Source organism: Elephas maximus, chromosome 2 (assembly GCF_024166365.1).
Source record: "Elephas maximus indicus isolate mEleMax1 chromosome 2, mEleMax1 primary haplotype, whole genome shotgun sequence".
Classification (NCBI taxonomy): domain Eukaryota; kingdom Metazoa; phylum Chordata; class Mammalia; order Proboscidea; family Elephantidae; genus Elephas; species Elephas maximus.
Window position 1 is genome coordinate 56,885,131 of NC_064820.1, and position 11,225 is coordinate 56,896,355.

The 11,225-nt window shown below is 36.4% G+C and overlaps 1 protein-coding gene across 1 annotated transcript in view; it reads left to right on the forward strand.

Moving 5' to 3' along the window:
* Positions 1–8,995, forward strand: part of NDUFS4 (NADH:ubiquinone oxidoreductase subunit S4) — a 155,114-nt gene extending 146,119 nt beyond the window's left edge. The window contains exon 5 of the mRNA XM_049863702.1: positions 8,777–8,995. Coding sequence (XP_049719659.1) covers positions 8,777–8,880 — 104 coding nt within the window. The 3' untranslated portion in view covers positions 8,881–8,995. The remainder of the gene's footprint in view (positions 1–8,776) is intronic.
* Positions 8,996–11,225: the final 2,230 nt, after the last annotated feature.

Consider the following 11,225-nt stretch of genomic DNA (forward strand, 5'->3'; position numbering starts at 1 on the left):
TTTGGTTGCTAAACATTTACTTACCTACATTATAAGAGTTCTTAAGAATTTAAGAACTTGGATCCTTAAAATGTTTGAGTTACTTTTTATAAGAATGCATTTTAAATCTAGAACACTAAATTTGAAAGTATTACAAGTTCAATGTCTTTGTTTTCTGCAAACTTTAAGGATATTTGATTTATATAAGTGCTTATTTTTCTCTAAGTCAGTAAGGGCAGAGCTCCTTAGCGAGACTTTATAATCTAATATGTTAATACCATCCAGAGGTAGAAAAACACACACAGAATGACCGTTAAAGGCCTTTTTGAATTGCAGACACATAGAAAAGACATACAGACACAGAGAATGCTTATAGCTGCAGTACTCGAACTTCAGCCATGGATCAGTAGGAAAAACAGAATTACAAAATTCACCAGTCTATACCAAAAATCTAGGAGCTCTGGCAGCGCAGTGGTTGAGTGCTTGGCTGCTAACAGAAAAGTCTGCAGTTTGAACCTACCAGCCACTCCTTGAAAGTTGTGGTCGTCTGCTTCCATAAAGATATACAGCCTTAGAAACCCAATGGGACAGTTCTACTCAGTCCTATAGAGTTGCTATGAGTCAGAGTCAATGGGATAGTATTGGGTTTGGGGTTATACCAAAGATTTGTTCTGATCTGCGTGGGTACAAATTCTTAATTGATTTGAGCTCAAAATAGACAAACAGAAAAAACTGAGAACTAGATTCTTTGTCTTCTTTCACCCAACAGAGAATAGATCTCTGTAAACCGTTAATCTATTTTTACAGGAATCATCAGATGATCAGACCATAAAACCAATTTCCAAAATTAAAATTAGAAAAACAGAGTCAGCGAAGTTCTTTTGCCACTTTGGATTCACCTCTGGGAGTCAAGAAAAGACTTGGCAGGCTTACACATAAGGTTTACCACTTCTGTGGCACAGAAGTTTGCCTGGCTCCGGTTGGTGAATCTTTTGGGTTTCTCCGTGGGACATCCAAAGGTGTTAAAGATATTTCCCCCAAAAAGGTAAAATCATGACTCCCATATAGATATAAAAAGAACATGTGTTAAGGAATTTATTTTACTCATAGGAGGGAATCAGGCAGATGTTACATCCAGTTCAAAAACAGCCCACATTTATATGGAGTTAAAGAATATTGAGATAAATTGCAAATGTAGACAAAACTGATTTTTGTTTTTTGGGGAGGTGTCAGTTACAACTCAAAAAGAGTTTTAAAGTGGCTCAAAGACAATGGACTGGGTAAGATCTGATAATCTGATAGTGTGTGCTGTAGACAATGCCTTGCTTTACATTGAAACACAACATTTCGTAGATCAAATTCCTCCAAACCCCGAGTCCCAGGTATGAGCTGCCTTGTCGCTTAGGGAATTGTTCATCTTGGTTGCTAAGACTTCTGACAGAGAGAGAGATAAATCCTTTACATCCCCTTTTGAAACTCTGAAATAATTTTCTCATAGAAGTAGTATTATACATGGTGGATAAGTGAAATTACTAGTATGTTTTGGGCTAAATAAGATTCTGGAAATTCCCGTGCTCAGACCGCACCCTAGACCAATTACCAAAATCTCTGAGTGATTTTTCGACACCAACTATCTGATAACTGATATTCAAGTATACTTTTGGAACACAAGCTTAAGTAATTGATTAACATCCTGGTTTGTTTTGTGGCAAATTCTGAATAGCGTGGTTCCAATTACTGTAATAATACTGTATACCAACTATATTATTTGAAAAGATAAAATTTAAGACGGCCGTTGACTATCACATCAGAGGTTTTTTTGTTTTTTTAAATGTTTTGAGAGGTACGACAGCCATGGCAGGTGTAGGGTGTTACTAACATATTTCAGGTGCCTTCTGTTTTCACCTTATTTGCTTGTTTAAATAAGTTTATACGATTTTGGTGGAAAAAATTTTCTTACCAGTGTATTTAAAACAGTACTATTTCTGCTCTATATTTTTAAAAAAAGATCTGTTACTTTTAAATTATTCTGAGTTCCTCTCCCCCCGCCCCCAAAAATTAGATACTTGGGGAATTTCAAAGTAAAGGAACATTTAAAATGGAATTTTGAAAAAGTATTTTTTCTTCCCTTTTCCTCCTTTAAATTATATTTTAGGCTTATGGAAGAATAGCCTTAGTTCAAATCCTGTGAAAAGTCTTGCTCTCAGCCAGGCATAATGTGGATACATAGCCTGGTGAGGAATCTTGAATCTGTCCAAGTACCTGGCATTGGCCTCCCAAAGCCTTTGCTATTCTGATCCCATGCCTTGGTTAGCAATGACTGTCATTTATGTCAGTTTGTGCCAAATTATGTGATGGTTCTTGTTTTGTGCACAACTGAGAGTAGGAAAAAACCATTAAACTGTTCCCTTCTGAATGAATGGCAGTCAGGGTTTGAGATTAGGTTATTAGAGGAGCAAGACCTTTCGTAGGACTTGAACCAAGGTTATTAGAAGAAAACATTAGTAGTAAAGCAGTGATGAATATTTCTCTATATTTTTGCATTAATTAACCACAAATAATATGGCCTATGTATAAAAATGAATGGAGTTAATTTTTTTTTCCCCTCTCATATTTGGAATTCATCAGTTAATTGTTGTGGTCTGGTTTTGTTCATGGGCTTTTTCTCCCCCTTCCCCACCCCCCATGGCATTTGAAAAGATTACATGAAACATTCAGATCATTGGAAATAGAATATATCCCAACCACAGTCTGGGATTTACAAAATTTCTGAAAAAGAAATTGGTTGGGCATAGAATATTACAGATCTCATTTTAAGTTTACTAGAGCGTTGCCAGAGGTACTTCTCTGATACTGGGGCTTAAAGTTCAAAATATCTTTGTGAAAGCATTCCAGTGTGTGAAACACCAAAGGGAGTCAGCTTCTCATCATTTAGGTGCTGGTTGTTGGATTTGTGGCTAATCCATGCCATATGGCTGCTCTCCTCAATGGGAAGTGACAGCAGCCCTGGGAGCTTTACCCCATCCCTGGGGCAGCTGTCTTGGACACAGTTGCTTTGATCTTCTTCTGCAGCACAGCTGGGAAGAGCAAGGGCTGGTTTTCAGTGTCCTAACGGGACAACATATGGGACCATTGTCAATGTAGACCACACCTTGATTTTTATGTAAGTATTCTTCAGAGAAAGAACGTAAGCGTTTTCACTTCCATGATCTCGTTCAGAAACACAAGTGTATTTCTTTAAAAAAAAAAAAAAAAAAACTTATTTTTAGGGTTGAAGAAGACATTCTATAGCAATTAAAACATTTAACAAGTAAGATCCCATTCTTAAATTTCTTCATTTTCTTTTTTGCAAGTTATATTGCATTCTTTCTTTTTAGGAACAAGTTTCAAATGGGAAGTAGAAAAGAGGAGTACAGATCATGTGACTTACTTCATTATTAAAGACAAATGTTTAATGCCCTTTCCAGTGTTGTTATTCTTAATTATTTTGTCTTTTTAGCAAAAGGTTGTATTTGGTCCAGTAGCCATTATATTGCTATACTGTTATAAAAAGTAATTTGAAAGATTGTAGTATGAAGTATAATGGGACCAGTAAATTTGTTCATGCACTCTAAGGTAAACAGTTTGGAGGAGTGCTTGGAAATTTTGTCAGATTCTTAACAATATTCCAGAAAAGAACAATTTTCTTTATAACATCAACCCTACACAGTAGAAATGTTTTCTGAATGAGGGGCAGGAAATCTGTAGACTCTTACTTTAGGTTAAGTTTTTATTGTGAATTGTCACCAGCCTTTCTCATACCCTTCTTTGCTTTTACTTAATCAAAGAAGCATGGTTGCTTGCGCAGCTTTGGGAACAAAGTTGCTTACAGAAAAACATGAGGGAAAGAAACTTTTCCCTATATATCCTAAAAATCATGGGTGATGGTTGTGGTAGAGCAGAAATATTGACATGGATCCAATTAGTTAATGCAGGTGTCTTCCATGTGTATTTTTGTTTGCTTTTTCATAGGGTGCTTTGCCCATCCACATTCCAATCCCTGTAATGACACTTCTATTTATTGTTGTTATCACCATCAACAGCAACTATAATCTGGCTCACAATTCCCAGGAGCCAGCTCACTCCTTAGTTACCAGGAGAAAACCTAAACCAGTTGTTCTTTTATGTGTACAAAACCCGTCTTCTCACATTGCAGTGACCCTGACAGCATTTTGAGGCTACACAACTAGAACAGATAATAGAGCTATGTCTGAGTTCTTAAGCAGTAAAAAAAAAAAAAAAAAAATTCCTTTTCTCCCGGGTAGTTGAAAGACATAGTAACTGAGTAAATGAGAGAGTGATTATCAGGTACGTGTTTCTGTGTAGTAAAAAAAAAAAGCCAAACCCAAACACGTTGCCATCAAGTTGATCCCAACTCATGGCAGCCGTGTGTGTTACAGAGTAGAACTGCCCCATAGGGTTTTCTTGGCTGTAAACTTCACAGAAGCAAATTTCTAGACCTTTCTTCTGCAGCACCACTGGGTGGCTTCAAACTATCAGTCTTTAAGTTAGCAGACCATTGCAAACCATTTGTGTCACCCAGGAAGCTTGTATGTATGGTGCCTGTTCCTAAATATTTCCAGGTGCTTTTTCACTTCTTCAGTTCTTACATGTCTTTCGTGGGCTGGAGATTGTGTGTTGGGAGGCAGTGGGGAGAGAGCATATAGGGGAGGGAACATGGGTTCTCTCATCCATCAGTTGCCAGAGAAGATCCTGAAGGTTTTGTATAACTTGCCAATGATCATTATAACCAGGCAGTCAAAGAACCTACAGTAGAAACCATTTCCTTCCTTCACAGTTGGTGGGGAGCATGTGGGGAACCGAGACTTATTTTCCATGGATTCTTAGAACAATCTCTTCAGCATTTTTTAAAAACAAAAGAAAAAAGTTAAAATTCACACAGATTGAAAGGAAATAGCTGAAATAGATAAAAATTGGAATTGCAGAATATTTTTAAAGGAATGCATTTTCATTTACGAGGTAGTTAAGTACATAGCTTTAAAGACCACTTGGTTTAAAATCCTCATTTTGCCATTTAATAGATGTGTGACTTTGAGCTGCTTGTTTATCTTCTGTATGCTATGTCTTTCCCCATAAGTAAATATAAAATTAGGATAAATCTCATGCCTACCTCATAAAGACAACCTATAAACCCAAAAGTGTATATTTAAAGCACTTCACAGAGCCTAGAAATACCAGGCACTGCCTCTTGTGCTTTTTGTTCTCTTTGCCTGCAAGCTCTTTTCCCAGATAACTCACTTCCTGACCTCATTTGTTATGACCTCATTTGAGTCTGTACTCAAATGGTACACTCTCAGGGAGTGCTTCCCAGTCTGCCCTATCTAAAATGTTTTCTCCTTAGTAGTGAATCGCATATAATATTATTTTTAATCTTACTACTGTTTTCATACCTAATATGTTATACATTTACTTATTAATTTTTCTCTCCCTACTAATATCAAGAAGTCCAGGAATCTTTTGTTTGTATTATTCACTGCTTTGACTCTAGTGTCTAAAACAGTGCCTGATACAGAGTAAGCAATCAGTAATATTTATTAAATAAATAGAAAATGTTTAGTAAATATTGTTATTATACCTGTTTCATTGAATTGAATATTTTTTGTAAATATCAGCAACGTTTGCTGATTAATGTAGGAAGTGCTTGAGAAGTTTATGTTATCATGCTCAGTCTTGTTCACATTATTAATTTGCTTACCAAAACCAGCTTCTGTAACTAATAACTAGGTCAAATTGTTATTAGCTGCTGCTGAGATGGCTCCCAGTGATCTTATGTATAATGGAATGAAATATTGCCCAGTCCTACAACATCTTCATGATTGTTACCTATATCTAAAGCATCAAAAATTCAAATTCAAAATTAATGGACTTCAATGTGACGAAGTTTTATTTTACATGCATGCTTCACTTCACATAGAAAATGTATTGCTAGGAATCAAATTCAGGACAGAAATAATAGCTTAATATTTACTGAGTGCTTACTATAAACTATACATATTGTTGTTGTTGTTGTTAAGTGCCGTTGAGTCCATACCGACTCATAGCAACCCCACGTACCACAGAACGAAACACTACCGGGTCCAAACTACACATACTACATACAAATGCTATAGATAGCATAGCAGTTAAAGGCATGGGCTCCAGAATCATCTGTGTTTAAATCTTGATTCTCCCCCTTCCTAGCTGAGGGATCTTGTGCTAATAAATTTCCCTTGCCTCAGTTTACTCAGCCATACAAAGAGCATAATACTCACTCATGTAAAGGTTTTACAAAAATGCTTTTCTCATAGAACTCAATATAAGTTTGTTAAGTGTCAGGTGCTTTCTAAGCACTTGACGTGAATTAACTTGTTTAATCCTTATGACTTTATGAAATAGGTAACTATTATTATGCCCTTTAGTAAATGTTTTGAAAGGCAAATAACCACTTCTTAATATACTTATTTTATAAGTTTAGCTTCTCTTAAAGTAAGATATAGCTTTGCAGGTTTTTTCTGTTTTTGTTTTTAAATGGATAGGAAGGCACTCAACATTTTTCTCTATGAATGTAAGATTGGGTTGAGCAGGTGAATTGAATCAGTATTTTCTCTCCTGGATTCTGATGTTTCACTTGTATTTTAAAGACATTTGTTTTATTTGCTTTCCTGCTTCCTCATTTCTTATAGCAAATGGACTTTCTTCGAAGGTTAAACAAGTAATTTCTTTTGTAAAGATCAGCACAAAGATGGTTCCTGTGAGGCGGACGTTAAAGATGTCCCAAATGTCTGACTTTTCGAAGCTGCTGTACCACTCCATCATCTCTAACATCAACTACTCCCTCTCACCTCAGTACTCTGCCTCCTGTCTTTGGGTTCCCTAATTCACTGAAACATCTCACAGAACTCACGACCACAAACCATATAAAGGAAATGGCTGACATGGTTGTGGAGGAAGGCAACTCCTAAATTCCTGGGTCAGGCTTGGACTTCTCCCTGGCCCTCAGTCTCTTGCCCAAAGGCACTTAGCTTTCTCGCTCTGTGGGCCAGAGAGCCCACTGCACCATCTCTTGTGGGTCTCTGCTGTAGGTCTGTCCTTCTTTAGTGGTGGTGGGCTCTCTTCTCTGCTCTGGAATTGGCTCTCTTTTAAGACAGAACTGACCAATCCCCTTGGTGGGCCACAATTATCTTATTTGCACAGCCCCACCCAGTCACCTGGGTGGGAGTCACAAGACCATGGCCAGAAAGGCCATACACAAAAGTAATTAATCGCACTGCAAAGGTCAGTGGAGTTTTAGCAGCGGAAATGTAATTTACTCTGGAAAAAATAATTTAAAAATTAATTTGAAATATACTGTTAAATGTTATTAATCTGACATCTTCCTTTTTCAGACACTGAAATAGAAGTAATAGTAGTATACTTTCATAGTTTTGAGTTTCATAGGTTTCACTTTTGTGGCAAAATTGAATTTTGGCCTAGGGGCTTTAAGATACATAAGCTTTGTGGCAGCAAATACTCACCGAGATGTTACTGGGTAGAAACCCCAGGTTCTTACTGGGCATGACTCCTATTGCCCAGTAAACGAGAGACTGAGGTGGGAGAACAAAAAGGCACCTTTATTTCAGTGTAAAAAGGAAGTCGAGTCAGTCGGTACTTAATGCTGCCAAGACTGCTTTCCAAGGGTGGGCAGGCAGGTTACTTTTAAAGGGGTTTAGAAGTAGAGAGTTCATACAGGTTATGTTAGCAACATTCTTAATCATAACTATGCAGGTGCAGTGGGGTTTACATATAACCTCCAAGCAAAACCAGAATTCAGATGCAAAGCTGGGGGAGTTGTGGGGGAGGGCGGGGGGGAGGTGGCGGCGGGGAAGCCCAGCAAAGGCAGATAAGGAAGCCAGGTAAAGAATACAGCACTGTGGGGGTTCTGTCTCCAAAACATGCTAGAACTCACAAGAACTCTCAAAATCAAGAAACTCACTTATTTAGACTATGTTTTATATATAGTATATATATATATGGAACCCTGGTGGTGCAGTGGTTAAGAGCTACAGCTGCTAACCAAAAGCTTGGCAGTTGGAATCTACCAGCCGCTCCTTGGAAACCCTGTGGGGCAGTTCTACTCTATCCTGTAGGGTCACTATTATATAATTAGACTATGTAATACTCAATTGGGGCATATTATACATGACTGTATGATTCAGTCATGAAACTCCGTTATGATTCAACCGTAAAACTCCAAATAGTTCAAGATGAGTTATTTGAAGAAAGCCCTGAGAGAGAAGAATGATAAAAAAAAACTAAAGGGATGGAAAATAGATCTTACGTAGAAAAGTGAAAGTTATAGGGGTTACTTAGGAAATATAAGGGTGACTTGATTATATTTTCAAAGAGGGGGATGTTGATTTGGTTGTACCCAATGTCAGAGGACATTACTAAAAGAAGTCCCATGTTAAACCACATAGAGGAATGGAAATTTTTACACATTAGATAGCCTTCAGTAATTGAGCAAGGAGTGTTGAGCAAGGAGAAATTGAATCATAGGTTACACCTTTAAATCGAGATGTAGTAAATCATCTTCAGGCAATATTTGGGACCCTCTTGTCACACAGGATTATAAGGGAACAATTACTAAGGAAATATTAATATTTAAGATGTGTTGACATTTACTCCTGATGACAAATGAACCCTAAATTTTAAAGTTAACCTCTGCTTGCTGTGTTCTTCATGTATCTTCTTTAATTCTGTTGCTGTGTTTCTTTTCCAGGATGGAGCTATGACGTTGAAGACAGAAAAGTTCCGAAACCCAAGTCCAAGTCTTACGGTGCAAACTTTTCTTGGAACAAAAGAACAAGAGTATCCACAAAATAGGTTGGCACTGACTATATCTCTGTACTTGACTGTGAATAAAGTCAGCTGTGCAGTATTTATAGTCCGTGTATAATACGTCTCTTAATCTCCTAATAAATGTGACCTTTAAACTACAGACAGATTTTGTGATGTCTATTTAAAATGTTTTTTTGATGTCTCAAATTGAACATGTTACAAATTTCCTATATATAGTAGAGATTTGAGGTGATCATACCTCTAGGAAATTTTGGTACTTAGAATCTATTAAAAGGAATGCTTGAAACAGTATTTATAAACTGCCAGCCATCATTATGAAAATGCTCTCTTAGAAATTCTTTTGTTTTATTGTAAGTAAAGTACATGATAACATTACAATTCTGATAAACCTAAATCCTAATCTCATTTTTGAAGTTCTTTTCTATAATTAGAAGCCCTGGTGGCATAGTAGTTAAGAGCTACCGCTGCTAACCAAAAGGTTGGCAGTTAGAATTCACCAGCCAGTCCTTGGAAGCCCTGTGGGGCAGTTCTGCTCTGTCCTGTAGGGTCAGTATGAGTTGATAACAACGGGTTTTTGTTTTTTTTAAGGTACTTTGAACCTGAATGAATTGTATTCCACACCAATGTCTACCCACAGATCAGCCCTTAATGATTGTGAGGGGTTAGGTGAATATTTTATATTATGAAACTGAAAGACTCAGAGAAATGAAAATCAGTTCGTTGTTGGGGATTTTTAGTGTTACTGTTGATTTTTGGAAATAGAAGAAGATATATGCTTTTGTTGTTAATCAACAGGTCATGCTATATGAGTTATTAAGCTCATAGTTTTGCCAACTCTTCAATAAACACTTTATATCCTCATAATAACCCTATTAAAAAAAAACAAAAAAAAACCCTATTAGATAGAAAAAAAAAATTTTTTTTTTTTTTTTCGTATCTGGCACTATTATTTTCCCTATTTTGCAAATAAATAAATCAAGGCTAGAGGGATTAAATAACCTGCTCAAGATCACACAGCTCCTCAGTGCCAAAGTTAGGACTTGAACCTTACTCTGTCTTCAAAGTCCATACTGTTAATCACTTCAGTTATAAAGAAATAGAGTTGATTATTGGCAGATGATTTCCATGGATTGCTAATGTGTTCTGTGATGTTTCAAAAAACCATAAATATGTATTTCTCACATTGCATTTCGTAAAAACGCTAATAATCTAACCCAACTTAAAACCAAAGAAAATACATCAGAGTATAAATTTGTACAATCTTGTTTTAGAGAGCATATAACCAATATTTTTCAAAATGTTAACTGTATACTCCATTTAAATCTAAAAATTCCTCTTCTAGGCAAAAAGTCTATGTGTATACATGAATAAACAAACGTATTTATTGCAGAATTATTTTTGATAGCTAATAAGTTGAAACAATAAATGTTTATTAAAAGAGGAATTGTTAAATGGAGTATTATACAACTATTTAAAACACAAGAAATATGTGTACATGTTGATTTGGGATGATATTCAAGATATGTTCTTAAGTGGAAAAACAAGAATAATAGATAATATCTGGGGATTGGGAGTACAGCAAAGGCTTGTATTTATGCACCTAGAAAATTTTGGGAAAGGCAAATAAGAAACTATTAACAGTGATTTTACTGGTTGTCATTGGTTGGGAAGAGGGGGAAGACATTTTTGCCTTTATTTTTCTTTAGCCTTTTTAAAAAAATTGTTATAAAAATAACGATAACACAACAGTTACCAGTTCAGCATTTTTCACTCATACAGTTGAGTGAAGCCAATTACGTCAATTATGTTGTGCAACCATTACCAATATCCTTTGCCATATTTTGTATCACCATAAACAGAAACTCAGCACTGGCTACTCTGGAACTTGCTCTTGAACGTAGACTAGGTAAAGCAAATGGAAGAAATGATGAAGTAAAAGAACTGAACAGATTTCAAAGGGTAGCTCAAGAGGACAGAGTAAAGTATTATAATGACGTGTACGAAGACCTGGAGTTAGAAAACCGAAAGGGAAGAATATGCTCAGTATTTCTGTAGCTGAAAGAACTGAAGAAAAAAATTGAGTTGCAATATTGAAGGATTCTGTGGGCAAAAAATTTGAATAAAGTAGGAAGCATCAAAAGAAGATGGAAGGAATACACAGTCACTATACCAAAAAGAATTGGTCAATGTTCAACCATTTCAGGAGGGTAGCACATGATAAAGAAGTGACAAAGGAAGAAGTCCAAGCCGCACTGAAAGCATTGGCGAAAACACAAGGCTCCAGGAATTGATGGAATACCGATTCAAATGTTTCAGCAAATGGATGCAACACTGGAAGTACTCACTCACCTATGTCAAGAAGTTTGGAA